The 21,692-nt window shown below is 41.0% G+C and overlaps 1 protein-coding gene across 1 annotated transcript in view; it reads right to left on the bottom strand.

Moving 5' to 3' along the window:
- The window catches only part of LOC120566583 (zinc finger protein 91-like), a 40,727-nt gene extending 20,556 nt beyond the window's left edge, over window positions 1–20,171 (bottom strand). Inside the window, exons 1-4 of the mRNA XM_039813098.1 lie at window positions 19,893–20,171; window positions 10,127–10,825; window positions 8,118–8,208; window positions 1–44 (exon numbers count right to left, since the gene is read on the bottom strand). The exon at window positions 1–44 is cut by the window's left edge and continues 40 nt beyond it. Coding sequence (XP_039669032.1) covers window positions 1–44; window positions 8,118–8,208; window positions 10,127–10,825; window positions 19,893–19,985 — 927 coding nt within the window. The 5' untranslated portion in view covers window positions 19,986–20,171. The remainder of the gene's footprint in view (window positions 45–8,117; window positions 8,209–10,126; window positions 10,826–19,892) is intronic.
- Window positions 20,172–21,692: the final 1,521 nt, after the last annotated feature.

The following is a 21,692-nucleotide window of genomic DNA, read 5'->3' as shown; positions in this document are numbered from 1 at the left end:
GGTGTAGTGTGTAGTAACGTACAGGTGCCAGTAGATGGCAGTAGCTATATTGGAGGTAACACAGGGCTCGTTTAGTGCTAGCAGAGAATGACACGCTCTGGTGCTAATGACGGACTTTTCAACAACAAAACAAAAAGAGTTTTAAAGTATGCGGAGGAAAACTCGGGTGAAAATGTGGACATTGACCCAAGGAGAATCCGATCGTGGAAGAAACAGAAGCATGAGCTGCCGAGATTAGCCGACAAGAGCAGAGCACAGCTAGCTAGCTGGAGGTGGGAGGAAACAGGTTAGCCTGGAGCTAGAAACAAAGCTACCGGTAGTGTAGGAAAAAAAGCGACCGATTCTACTCTTGCTCAAAAAGCCAGAGTCTTTTAAGAACCACCGGTCACTTCTCAAAGTTTCCCCTTTACTTATTGTGTTCGTTGAAAGGCAGACCAAGAAATGAATACTCAGGATTCGTTCAGTTAAACTATAACAATCTTTAGTAAAATGATATTGCAAACAGATCTTTCATATGCATATGGATCAGCCGCTCCTTCGAGACTTTCTCTCCCTAGCCACCAACAAAGTCTTTCCGGGTCGCCCCGGACCTTTCCTTCCCCTTTTCTTTTATTCATCTTCAGGTTCCTCCTCTCGCCATTGCGTGTGGGCCGCCAATTGGTTGGATATCCCTCAGTCTTTCTGTCTCCGAGAAGATAGAGAAGTTGCGCGCTAGAGATTGTCTGTTCCTTTAAGAGATTTCATTAGGTGCATTCTGTTCCAATTGTTTATTAAACAAATGAGGAGCACTCTTGCTCCACTAAATTTGAACCCGTCTTATCTTACACATGCCAGACAGGAGGAGACATCAAGGCCATCCCAGGCTACAGCACATTCTTATTCTAAACCCAATATATTTCTACAGTAGCTAACTAGCGTCTGTAACGTTAACCAGATACTGGTGTAACTACTGTATGCTCTTATTGTAATCTACCAGCAATACTGTAGTACCTGTATTTGAAATAAATACTCAAACTGAGACAACGGTGGTGTTTGATTCATTCTGACCCAAATTGCTTTGTCGCCCTTCTGGCTGTTATTATATATGGTGATATTTTCGCAAATGTTTCTTAAAAAATGAATGATTTCTGTCCACTGGAACACTATGGCTTTCCCTTTAAAACTGTTTATTTAAAACAATTATACTTATCAAACAGATGGAATTAGAAATAAAGGCCTGCCTCTAATAAAAGCCTGCTTCAAATACAAGCCTGGTGCCTTCTGCTGTTTAGATAAATAAAGGCCCTGGTTTTTATTTGAGGAAAAACAGTAAAAAAAGAAACGTGCAACTAATAAATCATTTGATTTATCTGTTAATGTCTAAAAAGCATAAAGTAAAAAAAATCTGTAAGTGATATTTTGGTATTCGGTTAGTTCACAGGTCATCTACCTGGACAAACCCACAATTCCCAGGAACGACAGTCCTTTGGAGTCCTGGAAACACAACCAGGCCTGTTTCCCTGCCCTCGCTCCTGCTGCACGCAAATACTGTACCTGTGTGTGCCCTGCCGGCATACATGCCCTCCTTATTATTATTATTATTATAATCTTGGAAAGAGTGTAACATGTTGATTTTTGTATTCTTGTGTGTGCAGATCCTCGTTATCCCTCCTCAGGAAATCCTGCCCTCAGTTGGCAGAAATGGTTGCAGAATCCAGGGTGGGGATCTTCAGAATATACCTCCCACCCCCGCGTTCACCCCTTCCTCTTCCAACGTAACCTGTGGCTATAGAACAAAAACTTACTCACGTTTCCCTATCATACAGTGTGTACATTTGTTTTAGTTTCAGACAGACATTTTTGTCAAAAAGTGACAACTCAAACAGCCATCCAGTTTCAAAGCCCATTATACAGTATAAATACCCAGCATGCAGCTCTTGTATGGACAATAGCACTGGGAGCAGTTCAGCACTGAGTACATTGTCCAGAATTCTTTTTTCTACTTGGTGGAGAAGCTCCAATTAGCAGGGACGTGCAGAGACATTTTGGGCGGCAGGGACTTAAGGAAAAAAAAGGCTAAATAGTTCATAATTACATGAAATTTAAACAAAACTATTAACACTACTCTGACTACCTTACCATTTTAGCTTATATCCCTTACGCAATTGTTTAATAGTTTTAATAAACACAACAAAACAATCCGTTCACCAGGTTAATCACAAACAGCAAAGGAGACTCTGCCAGTGTTTTTTATGCTATTAGTTTCAAGTTTATATTTAGAACAAGTGAGCATATTAGCGCATTTTAATTAGTTAATGCCTAATTTGCATATTAATGTGGCGATTGTGATGACGTTATTAGACACAGATTTTAACATAGCTGTTCACCTGGAGTGTCTCCATTAAGTACAGAACATTAGCCAGTAGGGCCACAATGCCTCAGCTAAACTTTAACTCATTTATTAGTAGTATTACTAGACTAGTAGCTCATGCATGTTAGCAAGACACAAGTGAACTATTTGTTTTGTGTTTCGGGTAAATAGCTGTAAAGTCGAGGCACTGGCTGCTTAGTCTTTAGTTTATCACCACTCACCTCCACACAAGACAAGAAAAACGTTCTGAGGTAGGAGCTGGAAGGGACTGCTGCCTCTGTGGGTGTTGGTGCGTTTTGGCCCCCCGGGGAAAAAACCCCCCCCCCCCTCTTTTTTTTTTTTTTTTTTGGGCCCCCTGGGCTTTTCCTCTTTTTTTTAAAAAAAAAAATTTTTTTTTTTTTTTTTTTTTATATTATTAATCTTATTATCTTTTTTTTTTTTTTTTTTTTTTTTTTTTTTTTTATTTATAAAAAACACACAAAAAAAAAAAAAAAAAACAAAAAAAATTAAAAATAAATAACCATTTACACCACATACAACATCTCCAACCCCCCCCACCCGAGGCTTCAATGAATAAAGAAAGTAAAGTAAATACTTGGTATGTAAGTACAGTGGGTTACCAAAAATAGTGACCTAACATATTGAACTAAATATGGCCCTGATACGGTCTCTATCTGAACTCCTTGAACATGTCTTTACATAATTAAAACATGTCAACATGCTACAGCTACAGCTTCAGTCTCTAGAGAAATGGAGTTTGTAAATTGCCAATTAAGTACACTATCATAAACAGAACTCTTTAACTGCTTGCCTTTTATAGAATTAACATTCAACTGGCCATTTAAGTAGGTTACCAAAAATAGAAGTTTAACGCACTGCGCTGAATATGTCCCTGAACATGGCTGTAAATAGATTTATCGTGCAGGCCTACTGCCAGCGTTCACATGGTCGGGATATGTGTTCTTCTCTTTCTGTTATATTGGCGTTTGGCATAACAACTTGTTGCATGACTGCCACCAGCTGTTGGGCATAGCCTAGAGCATCAGGTGTGTGCACACAACTTTTATAACTAATTTAAGTTACTCTGTTGAAACCAATGGACGACTGCAACCTAAATCGATAGCACATTGTGGATGTTGGCAAAATATCTTACATGCATTTTCTATATTTAGGAAAGGTTTCTCACCCTTCAACTCATTTGAACGATTGTCGGCCATGTTTCTGTACGTCAGTTGTCAACAACGCGTCACCAACTGGGAAACTCTGTTAGCAAAATCTAGCCCCAGTTTCCCACCTCTGATTCCCACAGGAAGTGACATGAATGATGACGTTTTCACTGGGAAAAATGTTTTTCCGACGCCCATGGACACACAGTAAGTCTGTGTGCTAGCAGGTATAGAAAAGAAACCTGTGGTGGAAGTTTTCTGTGAAGCAGCAGAGTTTAGTGATATTCATGATAAAATCAAACCGAATAACGACTGTTTGACAAACTAAACCAAAGTTTGGTCTTTGAGTATTTATTTACATTTGCAAATGGAGAAATACAGTTTCACAAGTACCGCAGCACGTCTGAAAAAGTCTTCTAACCTAAAGTCTAAACATCCACACATCATATAGTGAAAACCTCTGTTAAGCCACCCCTCTTAATGTATCTTCTAGCATGGCCATAGTTGATCACCTTCCCCTCTGCTCCTGTTCCTAACATTAGCCTAAACAACAGTTTATCTCAGGAGACAGAAACCTACGTAGTTCTCACTGTCGTAAACAGTCATCGGCCTTCTCCACTTCTATCTAAGCAAAAGACAACAATGTGAGAAGGTTCAGGCTAGTAGAACTAAATACAGGGCTCTCAAGTGTCACGCATTGAGCGTGACAGTCACTCATTTCGGTCTTTTGTCACGCACTCCCGCCACACATTGTATTTCTCACGCGTAAAAATTATTTATAATAAATTGAATATGCCGCAGCGCCCAAAATTTCTCTGGCTGCGCCGCTCTCACTATGGAACCGGCAGGAATCAAACGCGTCTGGCCGTTTGTGCAGAGGCTCCACGCAGAGCTCTTGCAGTAGTCTACATAAGTGGCCTGATGGTTATGCTTGTGCGCTGGTGTGTGTGTCGAGCCACATGTGTGTGTGGGGGGAGTGTGTGGTAGAGGGAGAAGTGAGAGAGTGACGCCAATTATCTTTGGAGCGAGTACCGACTCTAGAGTCCTAGTGAGAGAACCAAAGTGTCTCCTCCTGTTCTTTCTGACCACGGCGGGAAATGTGTAGCAGGAAAAGTTAACCCTCTCCTTGATTTCATGTTGTTTATGGAGAAATAGAACCAGGAAATGAGTCAGGGCAAATGCAACGCTACCAAGCCCATAGACCGTGACCAAGCCACGGCTTGTAGCTTACATTTTTAATGTCTAAGTCGAGTCGAGCCTGCCACTTATCAGCCAAACAAAAAAAAGAAAGGGGCTACACAATAGCCAATCAGAAAATAGCACTATTTTATCTGGGTAAGATTTAATGCAGCAACCAATGAAGAAAAAGCAAAGCATACAGACACTTCCCTAAATATTCGCTCATTCAGAGACCAGAGACCCAAACGGGGCTCTGAGTCTGTCAGAAGGTCTGAGATCTACTGTATCAGCAGAGCAATCACGTAATGCACAGCAGACTATGGTGCAGGTAGATTATTTTCTGAAATATATTGACTATTATAACTTTATTTTTCTCAAAGAATCACGACTCCTCCAAAACTCAGATAAAAGAGATATTTTGAATGTGCACAAAGTTTTGAACATGAGCAGAAATCTTGCTCTAACAAATGTTATATTACAGTCCAGGGGTTTATTAATTCATTAAAATGAATTAATGTATCATTGACGTGAATAATTGTCATATGCACATTTAAGGAGGTTACTTCCTCAACAAAAGATGCAAAAGGGAAGAGTAAATGATGCTAGGCTACATGTGTGCTGACTCAGATATAATTAGAAAAGTCGACCTACAGGAGAATAAATAGATGAAAGCAATACAGAATGCCTGAGCCTAACTGCCATATATTCCATTATGTTTTTATATTTGGATTTTAATCTATGTTTACCTTTACATAAAGATTTCCAGCATCAATTGATTCATAAAAAGGTAGAAATAGGTGCATACAAATTCACCAGAATGCAGGAAATTAAGAGTTTAATGCTCAAAATTTTCTGGGGGAGGATCCCCAGAACCCCTCGTTATCGTAAGTAACCATGCAGAAATTGAATAAATACTTTGTATTTGGTTGAACTGTCAGTGCCATGTGTCAAATCTTTTCTTGTGTAAATCCGAGCAATTATTAATAATAACAACAAAAACACTAATAATAATAATATTAATGAAACACCCCTATTCCTGCGACTTGTCCAACCCGCCACCAATCTATGATCTTTTTTTTTTTTGGGGGGTCACTCTTGCCTGTCTTCAAAACTTGAGAGCCCTGTAAATAGCTCTACTAGGCTGAAAGTTCACGGTTGTCAACTATTTCACTTGGAGTCTTTTGAATCTACACATGAAGAAGCTAAATCTTGTGGCGTTATAAAACAATCTTTAAACAAATGGTGAAAATAAAATTTGCCACCACAAACCGAGTGGTCGCCACTTTCACCGTAGCCTGGGTAAACCCCACCCACTCTGCCACCTGGCGCGCTACTGGCAGATTTAACACGATGAGGATAGAGAAGCAACGGCAAGCAGCTTCTTGTTTACATTCAACAAGCCAGCCCCCGAAGCGCAGCAACCCGTTGATGCAGCGGTCGCTGCTACGTCACCCTGATCATTGGTCTGATTGGTTGGAGGACTCTCCAATTGCGTACGGAGTCATTTGAACTATGCCCGTTGGTCACACCTCTTGTGCAGAGAAAATCCAGAGCAGACTCCCCAGAGCAATGCTCAATCCCAAATCTACTGGTGATAGCCAGACTACTTTCACCGGTCAATTCAGTTTAAAAGGATGCTTGTTGAAAAGCTTTTGCTGGCAGACATATACTTCAAAATGACACTACCAAACAAGATAAATGTTAGTTTTTATTTTTCAGCATCAGCTAAATGGTTTTGGAAACAGAGCACCACACACGTATGAACCAACACGACCAGCTTCAACAAAATAATAAAAAATAATAAAAACTCGGGCTCTATATTAAAAAAATAAACCCAACTCACAATATTAGACAAAACACATGAATACATGAAGTAATAAAGTAAAATATAAATGAAATATATTCAAAAAAAATCCATCTCTTGATGTATATTGTTAATAAGATTAGGTTACACAACACAGGTAAAATATGATCAACATAATCAGTGACCAGAAAGAGGATATTAGGATAAAATGAGACTAAAACTAGTAACCAATTTTCTTCTACAAGCTTCAACCATGAATATCTCATAATCTGATTCCTTGGCAAACGACTGTTATGTTACACTCATCGTGGTTTTCACTGCACTGATTTTCACTTGTCATCTTTACATGCTCTATTTTATATCTTTATATAAAAAACAGTCCATTTACATTTATTTTGTGTGGACACTTTTTTACCCAATGTTATGTGCTCTGACAAATTCCACACTTGGTTCTTCCTCCATATTTATCAAGCAGGTTAGTGCCTGCAAGCAGCCTAGAAATGTAGACACACCCTAGCGGCAGCAAATTTATTTTGCAGCCAGGGTCGTCTAGCAACTCTCCATTGACTTGCTAGCTGGAAAAACCAAATTTTGATCAGGCCAATCACATCGTGTATAGAGTCGGTGGGCAGGGCTTATGGCTGCTGCTGCAGGGGCGTTTCTCAATACCAAGAATGCAAAGAACAGACTTGTGTTCTTGGGGAGAACGTTCTTGCTGGTTGTTCTTGGAAGAATGAACTCGCAAGTTCACAAGCACAGAAAACACTGTTAACAGTTTGAAACGATGCGTTCTTCCTGTTATTGCTCAACACTCCCCAGCACAGAGGCTACCTGCAAGGCTCCACAATACCAGCTAGAAATAAAAACCACAACAATATAAACACTTTGTATTAAAACAATCTCCGGACAAGAAAACCTCATAATGCTACAACTATTGCAATAATAATGAAAAATAAAACTAATTGAGCTTTAATTTTATTGTTTATGGTTTAGCTCAAACACCCCTTACTCATTCAAAAGAGTGGAACGTGATCCCTACTATTATTAGCGGATAAGTTTAAGTCAGTTTAAATTAAACAAATAAATAGGCATATGCACTGGTGTGTCCTATGTGTTCCTATTAGTGTTATGTGGAATTATCATTTCTATATTATTGTAGTGCACTGTATATGCCCAGGGAGATGGAAATTAGAAATTCAAATTATAAAAGGTTGGTGTCTCCCCTTTAGTCTACATAACATGTCATAGCATGTTACCACTTTATGTACAACTGTTCATTTATCATACAGACTGAAACTCAACTTCTAATAAATCAGAAAACAAAAACACCAATAATATGAACTAAATACTAAATATAATGTAGGCTATAGCCTATGGCATAATTTAAACAAGTCTCCCGAAAAGAAACGGGTATATTTCATAGACTAATAATATACAGTCTATCTATGGTATATCTCTCCTCTGCCTGCTGCGCTGTGTGTGTGTGTGTGTGTGCTGGTTGAGTTTAACTCCGAAAAGACAGTTAACCACATGTGTTTTGATATTTAAACAAACGATCCGAAACGGCGAAATAAAAGCCTCTTATTTACGGGACCGGTCTAAAAGACCTCCGTCTTACAGCGGGGTCTCTGAGTGTGACTGTCCGAGCGCGCGACGCGACGGCCCGGCGGCGCAAGCTGGCGGCGCGTCATTTTATGGAGCTCCGAAAACTTTGGAGCAAATTGTCAATTCCAAGAATTTTCGCAAGACTGCCTATATTCGAAATCTAAACCGTTAATTTCTCGCCTAAAATGTTCTCAGAAGTGAATTTAATGATGAATAAGATGGCGAAAATTGTTAAAATTGTCCCGTTTTTGGGCTGTCTATGTACTGGAAATCCAACCATCATTGAATGCCGAAATGAATGTTGGGATACAGGTGCTACGAAGTTCATACAAGTTACCAACCGATGTATCCTCGGTAAATGGGCGTGTCAAGAATACATCCGGGAATTTTAACTGTTCTTGGTGAAATGGGAACTTGTGTATTGGGACAGTACTTTGGCAACACGAGATGACGTTTCACAGGGACACAAGAACACAAGTCAACAGAAGAACACAGATTGGGAAACGCCCCTGGTGAACAGCGGTCTTCTGGAAGACTTGGAGTTCGACTTTTCTTTGAGAAAAGAACAAAGAACGACACATAAATCATTCTTAAAAAAGGAAGATGTGTTGGGAGTTTTGCCGACTGGATACGGCAAAAGTTGAATCTATCAACTAGCTTCTCTACCTTCTTCGTTGCTCTGGTTGGTTGTAGCGCTATCCTATCATGTGCGGAGGGAATTTGAAAGACAACCATTTATCCCGCCCCTCGGATCGAGCCCCGTCAAGGGTGAGTTCCCAGACCCAACATCTGGATGTGGGTCTGGCTTGGCAGGCTAGCCTGCAAGTGGTCCTGGACCTCGGGTTACTTTGGGCCCGTGACTGCTCTCTTTTGTTATCTGGGTAGTAAACAGCGTCTTGACTCACGCTATTTACAGTGGTGTAGTCTATGTCATACGCAGGTATACGCTGTATACTCACTAGGAAAAGTCAAGGATTTCCGTATACCCACTTACAAAAGCGCGATGATACGTAACAACATCGTTTTGTAACAGAACTTTCTCACTTTCATTCATAAATTCACCCCGTCTGTGTTGTGAAGCACTGACATTTGGACCTTTGGAGCTCCGTGGCCATGCCCTGGATCTGACGTGACGTTACTAAGCAACAACAAGTTGCATTCTTTATGTGGTCTTTCCTTTCTCGCAACTAGGTAGAGTTTGAACAAAGTTTTAAAGTAAGGAGATATAAAATGTAAACAGAACCAAATAACACTACTTCAGTGTTTTCAAAAGTCTGTCCCTGAAGATACTGCCGTGTCGGGTGACACTGCAGCTGCCACAGATCATGATGACCCGATGGTTAAAGGTGCTGGAGGTAGGATTGTGAAGAACCAGGACTTAGCCAAAGAATTTGAAGATCAACAATTTGAAGATCCGCTAGAGGCTAAATGGTCTCCTAAGCTCCTCCCCCCACAAGGTAAAATTAATGTGTGTGTGTGAGCAGTGATTGACACACAGTTAGAGACCCCGGCCCTGATAGGTGTAATTGAATAGGGAGCATTTTTCAGATAAGGTAAAGATTGTAAACAGTTTATTAAATACTTTTGTGTAAATGTAGGCCCTGTTCAGCAGATGTTATTACTAATAGATACAAAAGTTGTATGATGATGATAATTATTAGTCATGGTTTTGTGTGGCACTGTAGCGGTGTCGATGAAATGGCTCATTTGTGTGATGTCCTGTTGTGTTCATGTTCTGTTGCGTTTCTCAAAAATGAAATCTGTCTCATCTTTTTCTCAAATTTAAGTGTTTTTCCAGGGCTTTAAATAAACACCATCAATACTGATACGTCAGTTGTCCGTGTACAGTTCGTATATGGAAACGTCACAGTGCTTAATGTATGGGGTGTCACTGTGCGACAGGCGAGTATGAGGCTGGGAGGGGAAAATCACAGTATACTCACTTCAAAAAAATAGACTACACCACTGGGTATTTGTTCCCTCTCTCCTCTCTAACAACAGCTTGGCTTTAGAAAATGTTCAAGAGGAGCCAGTGTGAACACGTTTGTGGGTTTTAAGGTTACCATTCTCAGAAAAAGATTTCCCACATTGCTCACAGCTGTACGGCTTCTCTCCAGTGTGAACACGTTGGTGGGTTTTAAGGTTACCACTCTCAGAAAAAGTTTTCCCACATTGTTCACACCAGAACGGCTTCTCTCCAGTGTGAACACGTTGGTGGGCTTTAAGGTTACCACTATCAGAAAACGTTTTCCCACATTGTTCACAGCTGTATGGCTTCTCTCCAGTATGAATGCGTTGGTGGACTTTAAGTTTACCCGACGTTGTGAAAGCTGCTCCGCATTGGTCACAGCTGTACGGTTTATTTCCAGTGTGAATGAGTTGGTGGACTTTAAGGGTATCACCACGAGAAAAAGTTTTCCCACATAGTTCACACCTGTATGGCTTATCTCCAGTGTGAATGAGTTGATGACTTTTGAGCACACCGCACTGTTTGAAAGCTGCCCCACATTGTTCACAGCGGTACGGTCTCTCTCCAGTGTGAACTCTCTGATGGTTCTTTAAACCTCCAGTTGTGGGGAAGGTCTTGCCACAGTGCTGACAGCTGTATGGTTTCTCTCCAGTGTGAACTCTCTCATGAATCTTTAAATGTCCAGATGTTGTGAAGGACTTGCCGCAGTACTGACAGCTGTGATGTCTGAGTCCCCCTCTTCCTCTCAGTTTCTATAGAAACAGACAGAGAGTTAGATGCAATGGTGGAGCGATACACATGCAAACATGGGGCGTTTCTCAATACCAAGAATGCAAAGTACGGACTTGTGTTCTTGGGGAGAACGTTCTTGCTGGTTGTTCCGAATAACGAGCTGGTTGTGGAAGAATAAACTCGCAAGTTCACAAGCACAGAAAACTGTGTTAACAGTTTGAGACGATGCCTTCTTCCTGTTATTGCTCAATACCCCCAGCACAGAGGCTACCTGCAAGGCTCCAAAATACCAGCTAGATATAAAAACCACGTGTTGTGATATTTAAACAAACGATCTGTCAACAGCGAAATAAAAGCCTCTTATTTACCGTACCGGTCTAAAAGACCTCCGTCTTACAGCGGGGTCTCCGAGTGTGACTGTCCGAGCGGCCGTGTCAATTTATGGAGCTCCGAAAACTTTGAAGCATATTGTCAATTCGGCAAAGATTTTCGCAAGACTATATTGCCTATATTCAAAGTCTAAACCGTTAATTTCTCGCCTAAAATGTTCTCAGAAGTGAATTTAATGATGAATAACATGGCGAAAATTGTTAAAATTGTCCCGTTTTTGGGCTGTCTATGTACTGGAAATCCAACCATCATTGAATGCCGAAATGAATGTTGGGATACAGGTGCTGCAAAGTTCATACAAGTTACCAACCGATGTACAGTGCCTTGCGAAAGTATTCGGCCCCCTTGAACGTTTCGACCTTTTGCCACATTTCAGGCCTCAAACATAAAGATATAAAACTGTAATTTTTTGTGAAGAATCAACAACAAGTGGGTCCCAATTATGAAGTGGAACGAAATTAATTGGCTATTTCAAACTTTTTTAACAAATAAAAAACTGAAAAAGGTGCAAAATTATTCAGCCCCTTTACTTTCAGTGCAGCAAACTCTCTCCAGAAGTTCAGTGAGGATCTCTGAATGATCCAATGTTGACCTAAATGACTAATGATGATAAATAGAATCCAGCTGTGTGTAATCAAGTCTCCTTATAAATGCACCTGCTCTGTGATAGTCTCAGAGGTCCGTGTAAAGCACAGAGAGCATCATGAAGAACAAGGAACACACCAGGCAGTCCCGAGATACTTTTGTGGAGAAGTTTAAAGCCGGATTTGGATACAAAAAGATTTCCCAAGCTTTAAACATCCCAAGGAACCACGTGCAAGCGATAATATTGAAATGGAAGGAGTATCAGACCACTACAAATCTACGAAGACCCGGCCGTCCCTCTAAACTTTCAGCTCATACAATGAGAAGACTGATCAGAGATGCAGCCAAGAGGCCCATGATCACTCTGGATGAACTGCAGAGATCTACAGCTGAGGTGGGAGACTCTGTCCATAGGACAACAATCAGTCGTATACTGCACAAATCTGGCCTTTATGGAAGAGTGGCAAGAAGAAAGCCATTTCTTAAAGATATCCATAAAAAGTGTCGTTTAAAGTTTGCCAAAAGCCACCTGGGAGACACACCAAACATGTGGAAGAAGGTGCTGTGGTCAGATGAAACCAAAATCGAACTTTTGGCAACAATGCAAAACGTTATGTTTGGCGGTAAAAAGCAACACAGCTCATCACCCTGAACACACCATCCCCACTGTCAAACATGGTGGTGGCAGCATCATGGTTTGGGCCTGCTTTTCTTCAGCAGGGACAGGGAAGATGGTTAAAATTGATGGGAAGATGGATGGAGCCAAATACAGGACCATTCTGGAAGAAAACCTGATGGAGTCTGCAAAAGACCTGAGACTGGGACGGAGATTTGTCTTCCAACAAGACAATGATCCAAAACATAAAGCAAAATCTACAATGGAATGGTTCACAAATAAACATATCCAGGTGTTAGAATGGCCAGGCCCAAGTCCAGACCTGAATCCAATCGAGAATCTGTGGAAAGAACTGAAAACTGCTGTTCAAAAACGCTCTCCATCAAACCTCACTGAGCTCGAGCTGTTTTGTAAGGAGGAATGGGCAAAATAGTCAGTCTCTCGATGTGCAAAACTGATAGAGACATACCCCAAGCCACTTACAGCTGTAACCGCAGCAAAAGGTGGCGCTACAAAGTATTAACTTAAGGGGGCTGAATAATTTTGCACGCCCAATATTTCAGTTTTTTATTTGTTTAAAAGGTTTGAAATATCCAATAAATTTTGTTCCACTTCATGATTGTGTCCCACTTGTTGTTGATTCTTCACAAAAAATTACAGTTTTATATCTTTATGTTTGAGGCCTGAAATGTGGCAAAAGGTCGAAACGTTCAAGGGGGCCGAATACTTTCGCAAGGCACTGTATCCTCGGTAAATGGGCGTGTCAAGAATACATCCGGGAATTTTAACTGTTCTTGGCGAAATGGGAACTTGTGTATTGGGACAGTACTTTGGCAACACGAGATGACGTTTCACAGGGACACAAGAACACAAGTCAATAGAAGAACACAGATTGGGAAACGCCCATACTTACATATGCTAAGATGTTTACATATGCTAAAATGCCAATCCATGCTAACACATGCTTATATATATATACACACACACACATACATATATATATATATATATATATATATATATATATATATATATAGCTAACATATGTAAGCGTATGCACCTTTACAACAACTTGTCATCATGTTTAAAAAGTCATCATGTATTATTTGACAAACAAAATCTAAAAAAGTGTTTTGAGTAAACATGCCCTTCAAAGCTGCCTGTTCAGTGTCTGTTGGAATGTAAAGGGTTAAATGAATTGTTTTAATTTAAATAATATTAGAATATTAAATGCTCAAATGCAGCCTGTTATAAATATGTCAAACAGTCAAATTGAGGGGGGCGGCCTCTAGCTCACCCAGTAAGAGCGTTCGCCCCATGTTGGCCGAGTCGTGCGGGTTCGAGTCTGGCCTGCTGCTCTTTGCTGCGTGTCATCCCCCATCTCTTTCCCCCTTTCATGTTTATCCACTGTTTATAACTTTTAATGAAAAAGTAGATGAAAATTGTAGTTGACGAAACATCGGTAAAGTGGGGTGCCCAGTGAAGTCAACAGGTCTGAATCATGCAGCTCTGGCCTCAGTTGAAGACGTCTGAGGGGAGCCACTTCTACGACTTGAGTCCTGCCAAGTGCGGTGGCTGCGATATACCCCATCGTTTCTAAAAAACACACACACACACACACACACACACACACACACACACACACACACACACACACACACACACACACACACACACACACACACCGTGTTTCAGAATACAGTTGTAAGAGCCAGGTGTAGTTCTATTATTTTGAAAAGTAATTTATGGTAATTAAGGCAACTGGTGGGGGCAGAGGAAGCAAAGTAATATCTGTCCACCTGTTCTAGTTTTGTGACGGAGAGGGGGGGAAAGGGGGAGGTCTCATTTTTTGTTGACCGCTGTTTTTCATGTTGTTTTCACGCTTTCTAATGCTCCCTAATGCTGTTTTATCATGCAACTGGATTTAGTTTTTTCCCCCAAATGCTAATAAATCTAGTTGGATCCATGATAAATACTATAAATATATATATATATATATATATATATCATGGTAAACTGTAATAACTAATAAAATTACATAACCTAATACGTATCTTGTATTATTGGTACTCCCATCAAACTATGCAAGCTAGATGGGGGAAGACAAGATCAGCTCCTTTCCCAGTTACTAATGGGGTTAGACAAGGTGGAATATTGTCACCTGTTCTTTTTAATTTGTATATGGATGATCTTTCTAGGACATTAGTCAGTGTGTAAGACTGGCTGTATGGTGTGGGATAGGCGTATTAATCATCTGATGTATGCAAATGATTTCATTGTTATGTCTCCATATAGTGCTGGCCTACAGCAACTGCTTAGAGTCTGCTCAAACTAGTGACTCCAGTATGACATCAAATTCAATGCACAAAAAGAGTGTTGTAATGATTGCCAGAACTACGGGGGACAAGAAGCTACGCTTTCCCTCTTTTTACTTGACAGGGCAAGAGCTAAACACAGTTACTAAAGGAGAATACCTGGGCCAGTGGCAGTGCTGTAAATTATATGGACAAGCAAATACACTGGCACGTAAATTTCAAATGTGTACTGAAGAAGTTAAAACATCTCTTTTCAGAGCATACTGTACTCCACTTTATACAGCTCACCTATGGTGCAGCTACAGTAAAGCAAAGATAAATAAGATAAAGGTAGCATACAATGATGCACTTAGAATCCTGATGAAGTGTCCAAGATAGACCAGTGCTAGCCATTTGTTTGTGACGAGTAATGTTCCCACCTTCCATGCTGTGCTGAGGAATTTTATGTTCACATTCATGTGCCGATTAACAGAGTCAAAGAATACAATGTTTACTGCTTTAACCAACACTGCACTTAGTGATACCAGATATAGTCTACGTCCCAAATCTGGAAACACTGGAACACGCATATGTACCTGTTTTAGTTATTGTGCATAGCTATTTGTATGTATGTATGTATGTCTGTATGTTTTGTATGTTCCCTTTATGTAATATGTGGTAGTCAGTATGTCTGTATGTATTTATGTTTGTGTGTACCCCTCTTATAATATGTTATGTGTACTTTTCTATCTGGACCACGCTCATACGAGGCCATAGCCACACACAGAAATACTGACTCATTAGCCTTTGAGATCCCACACATGGACGCCGGGCTATTAGCGGAGAACGGTGGCCGCCCGATAGCATCACACCCAACCAGTGGTATGTAACCTGTGTTTTGTGTTTTTTGTGTTATGGCTTGGTTGAAATGCAGTTTGAACGGGTTACTGCCACTTGTTTAAGTTTGGTGTTGTGGCGGATTGATTGCTGCTGAGGCATAAAAAAAATTGTTTGGTTCTGGTTGGTTGTCAGTTGAGGTCATGGGTCGATATGGGAATTTATTTTAGGTTTTATTTTTTTCCCAGTGGCAGCAAGGGATAGGTAGGATTTTTTTTTCCTTTACAGTAGCGATGGATACTCTATTTTTTCATAACATAGCCTACCTATTACTACATGTACAGTTGTCGCTTTGTAAATTGAAAACATGATGAGGCGTCGTTCACGTGCATATAAAGTAGCCACATGTATCTGTTTTGGTCTTATACAGCCACAGGTTTACCGTTCCGGCAGAGAGGATGGTTTGTTCAGACAGCAGATACGTTTACAAGAGTTTGTCAAAAATTCAAGATTTGTTGCAAACTAAGATAAACTGTTAGACAACAGCTTGCGCTGAATATGGCCCTGAACGTGGCTGTAAATAGGCTAATTGAAACGTCTTCTGGACCTCTTGCCTTGTACGGCTTCATCATGTTGCACTTTGCGGTGACGTTTGAGGTGCTGGTCAAGTCTTGTGGTGTTACTTTGCGGTGCTGCAGCGAAGGCAAAGCACGCCTCGCAAATCACATCGGACTGACCCTCGTCGTCTTGCTTGAATCCAAAATATTTCCACACCACTGAATGCGGGCCATATTTCGGAACAAGTTTGGTTTGAGACTGAGTGGTTGGCTGATTCTCGTCACTAGTATCTGGGTTTTCATCAATATCCATTTAGTTTATTTCCGAACTTCCGTGCTCGCTCGACGAGTAAAACACGGGACTAAAAGGCGCTTTGTCATTGGCTTTGTCTTGTAAAGTAACTAGCATTACAGAAGGCTGTAGCCTTGCGCTGAAGCCCCGTGGGAATTCAGTTGTAGCAGGAAAAGGTAAACAACGGAGCGTAGTGTGTGAAGAGTGAAGAACGGAGGTGTTCACAAGGGAAGAAGCTTGGAGTAACGTAACTATTGAGCTAGAGCTAGCCTTCAGTAATGCTATTTGTAATAGTATTACAAGAAACAGGCATCATTTGGTCTGTTTCCACGTATTTACATAGTCACTGATAGGATCACTACAGTGCTCAATTACCTATTTATGAGGGGGGGATAAACTTCAAAATTTCGCCATGAAAGCATGAACTGTCCTCTGGAGGACATCCACCAGACCAGCGCTACGGGTTGTTGTTGTTTTTTGCGCCGGCGCAGCGAGGCGGGAGGAAGTAGAAGGATGCCCGGGTCGGGCTGCTAGCCTGGCTAAGGAAACTACCACACAATTCGCCACTGCAGAGACTCATATTCACCAACGACAGCACACAAAATGGATATATATGCTACAATACACATGGAACTGCTGCGTGATGATAATTACCGGAGCCTGGCTGAACACACTCACTCATCCCAGACGGCAGCTAGCAGCTAACAGGGTAGGTGAATTTAAACAATGGATAAGTTGCTAAACGCATCTTGTTGTCATGTAAGGGCCCTGCTCATGTTGCACAGACATTTTAATTGCATTTTGTGTCTGTTAAGAGGCACAAAGACACTCTTTATCTTATGCCCCCATAACTGCCGTTTTAGCTGAGTGGGAGCTCTCGGCATTAGCTGCAGCAGCTCCGTGTTGCTAGCACCGATTCGGCTCGTTTGTTTTGCTATAGACAGTACTCATATACATATAGCGATCAAGATTAACGTAAAAATTGCCCGGAGTTCTCCTTTAACTAGGTTGGCAAAAAAACAAACAAAAAAAATACTCTGCACAAAAGGCCGTCAAGTGCATCTCGAAGAGTAGCGCTTCACACCGCGAGCTGGCACGCACGCCACACGGCCGAAATGAGAGAAAGAAAAAGAGACGTGGTCCGTCGCTGTCTGGAGGAGAACTAGCCAGTTGATATCGCGCGTGTGTCTGTGAGAACTGTAAGTCGTATAACTTATGTTTTGGGTTTATTTAAGCATGTTATTGTATTATAGTTCTTGCAAATTTAAAGTAAGTTAGCTGGTGATTTTGTTTGAGTTCTTCAACTGCTAGCTAGGTTGAACGTGCCTGTTGATTCTATAATGGCGATTGTTGTTGTATATATATATATTTTTTTATATAATTCCAAACCTATTTACTTACATTTTTATTTAAACAAAAACAAAAATAAAACCCCTCCCTTTCTCTTCCCAAACCTGTCCCCTCAACCTAATGAATCATTATAAATTTCTTACTCACTGTAACTTTTATTGTTGTATTTGTATATGATTATATTTTAGCTTGTTTTATTTTAAATCATGACCATTTTTAATTGTTCTTTAACCCTTGTGTGGTCCTTCGGGTCCCAGTGACCCGAAGGACCACACAAGGATTATGTACTTCCCTTTACTTTGTTGAGAATTGCTCTCTAAACCCTGTTTCTTGTTAAGTAAGTAAAGTTTATTTCTAGAACACATTTAAACACAGTTTAAGCTGACCAAAATGCTGTACAAACAAGAACTAAGGTGCTGTATTAACCCTTGTTTAGAGAGCAATTCTCAACAAAGTAAACGGAAGTACATAACCCTTGTGTTGTCCTTTGGGTCACTGGGACCCGAAGGACAACACAAGGGTTAATGTTTCATGTAAAGCACTTTGAGTTGCCTTGTTGCTGAAAGCATCTGTGGAAATAAAGTTGCCTTGCCTTACAGCCTCAGCCTGTCAGTCAGTCCCCAGGGCACCGAAACCACCGTTGTGCCTGCTCGTGTCATATGAAGTGTAACGTCAACAGCACCGCGACCGCTTTCGGCTCGCCATTAATATCATATCTCGGTGAAAGGTGTCTGTGGGAAGTTCTGAAAAACTGTAACCACACCTGAAACCACCTTATCGCCATCAGCGTGACTCTCGGTGACTTCCACCAAACTGCAGAGCCGACATAGTTTACTCCGTCTGCAGCTCTGCACGTGTGTGTGTGTGTGTGTGTGACCTCTGCTCTCTGTCAACATGCAGAGAGGGCAGATAAGCTTGCGCTTCTCTCAGGTTCCGAAATCAGGCACCGTTTGATTTTACGTCTCGATACTCGGTAGTACCGACGTGATTCGGTCGGTACCGGTAAAAGTACCAGGTTTGGTACCCAACCCTAGTTATTTTTTTACTGTTACATTGAATATTTGCTGCTTCAACCTAGATGAGTATTGAAAAGTATCTTCCGAGACTGAAAAATGCACATGTTGAGGATGAGGACCAGCCTGAACCGGAGGTATCAGTCTCAAACAGAGCTGAAAATTCCACCAGTGGAATTAGTTATGTTATCAATTTGTGGACAATATTTTTAGGCTTCAACCAGTGCTGCTCAAACAGAAAGACAGGGTCAAGGAGAGAAAGAGATAGATTTGTTAGGCATTGAAGAAGGAGAGGAGGAAAGTATACAACATTGTGTCCTCCTCAGTTTTTGAGAACACCCTCGGTCACAAATTGCTTCTGAATCTGTGGGAAACACTGTCTCTGTGGCTCCATGGAGGTGGCCAACAGCAGTGAAGCTAATGACAACTACACACACACACACACACACACACACACACACACACACACACACACACACACACACACACACACACACACACACACACACACGTAGAAGCCCCCCCGCCAATGCTTGCACACACATTCACACCTTCACATACGGACCATGTGCAATAACCAATATTTTTTGTGTATATATTTATTCAAAGTCTGTGTGTATATACAGTTTGTATATTTCTTCCTAATTTGTTATACAATTTATTTCTTGTCTTTTAGATTTATAAAACTGCTGCTAAAAATGTCGTTGTTCATTTTGCACAATGACAATAAATCTTGTGATTGATTCTGATTCACAAAGTAGTAAGACGGTTTAACTTCCTATACATCCTTCACAATAAAAGCCCCTGGTTACTTTGTTACCTACATGCTTTTATTTTGAAGAGGAAACCTGGAGGAAATGTAGCTCTTCATCAGCAGTAACTTAACAAGAGTCCACTAAACGGAGCCCAAATGTAAACCAAAGCAGATATCAACTAGAAACTAAACTAAGCCCAGAGATTCAGTTAGAAGCTCCAAACGGACTGAGAGCTGAACACAGCGAGACTTTTAAAAACCTCTTTGGACGCCTCTGGCCCCTTTTCACCCAGAGAGAAGCATGTGTGCTAATGGCCACAGAGCCCCCCCCCCCATGTTGTTTCCATGAGAGTCGGCCATCTTGTGTCTTTAGTGTGCTTGTTGTGTCCTAACACTGACCTGAACACCGCTGCTATCAGAGGCCGAGCCTGCTGCTGCTCTTCTGGGGACCTTGTTGCTCCGCTGCTCCGGCTTCTGCTGCTCCTCCTCCATTCCGCTCTGGTTCTGGTCCTGGTCTCGGAAATCCAGCAGCTCTCCACTGGGGGTCTTCTCTCTCTCTCTCTCTCTCTCTCTCTCTCTCTCTCTCTCTCTCTAACTTGCCCTTTCAGAATAAGAGCTCTAGTTCCTGTCTGGTTTTAGAGAGACCTCTGCTGGACTCAGTAAGGTATTACCAGGTAAACATCTCTTACTGCTGATGGTGCACAAAACATACTTAATATATTTAAACAATAATAGAAAATAAACAAACAACACATTAAGTGATTTCCACTGTTTAATTTTTTCTGTTGGTTAAAGGAACACGCCGACTTATTGGGTAATTTATCTTATTCACCGTAACCCCCAGAGTTAAACAGGTCCTTCTCATCTCTGTGTGTGCTGTAAGGCTGTCGGACGGCTCCAGTGGCATCAGGCCAGCACAGAACATGCAGGTGACTGGTTCCAGAAATCCTACTGCTCCGAATTGTGACAAAAGTGACAAAATACCACCAACATGTTCCTATTTACATGTTGTGATTTTGTAGAGTCATCATCTAACCATAAAGAAACCGGGAACTATATTGATTCTTCTACATGGGCGGAGTGAGACAGGCTCGATGCAAAGCAAATCACTCCGCACCAAGCCAGGCTGCACAGACTAGACTAGTTCAAGCCTCGCTTTATCAGTTATCCTGGATTTATATATTCTGCTTTTTTGAAACAGGCCCCAGGTCCTCCTCAGCTGTGAAGCCACGTACTTGTTGTCCAAGCCCGTGTGTTCTCACTAAAAAATGTGTGCAGCATTCACTGTCCCGTGGGAAATAATGCAAAGTCGCGCTTCATGCATATCACCCTGATAGATAACCAGAATTGTAAGTCAGAATGTAAACCGGGCGACAGATGGTAAGCCCAATTACATTAACCTAAAACTAACTTCATTAAAATGCCACAGCCCATACTGTTTTTTTTAAATTATTAGAATATAGACATTAAGAGAATAAATCGTTATGCAAGTACTTTTACTTTTAATACTTAAGGTACATTTAAAATCAGGTACTTTTTACTTTTACTTAAGTAGGGTTTTCATTGTTGTACTTCTACTTTTACTAAAGTAAATATATCTCTGGTTATTTGTACTTTTACTTAAGTACTGAGATTCAGTACTTCCTCCACCACTGTCAATATATTTAGTTTGGACAGCTTTAAATGTGAAGAACTTGTTTTATTTGAATGACGGTGACATGTTCTTCTTCATGGGACTCTACGCTGGGCAGGGAGACGACCGTTTGTTTTCTGACGGCTGGAGAAAGGAAATCAACTTGAGCTGTTAGATCAGGTCATCAGCAACATGTACTGATCTATCTTCCATGTCAACAACAGAGACACAGGAACAACAACAACAACAACGGTAAAGAAGCAACAGAAACTTTAAGAAAGGTGACTACGTTAAGTTTAAAAAAATAAAACTTCAACATTCAAAAACAACCAGAACTTGTAAACAGCAACAGTAACGTCACAAAAAAGGAACAAAAACATCAAAAACTTCAACAGAAGAAAGAAGAATGAAGCATGAGAAACTTGTGAGAGTGTTGGATCCTCCATTTCCCATCATGCACCTCCCCCTCTGTGCTGCTGAGTCTCTCCACCAGATTCAATTCAATTCAATTGTATTTATAGTATCAAATCATAACAAGAGTTATCTCGAGACACTTTACAGATAGA

The sequence above is a fragment of the Perca fluviatilis genome, chromosome 10 (assembly GCF_010015445.1).
Source record: "Perca fluviatilis chromosome 10, GENO_Pfluv_1.0, whole genome shotgun sequence".
Taxonomy (NCBI): Eukaryota; Metazoa; Chordata; class Actinopteri; order Perciformes; family Percidae; genus Perca; species Perca fluviatilis.
This window is presented reverse-complemented; position numbering and strand designations above follow the sequence as displayed.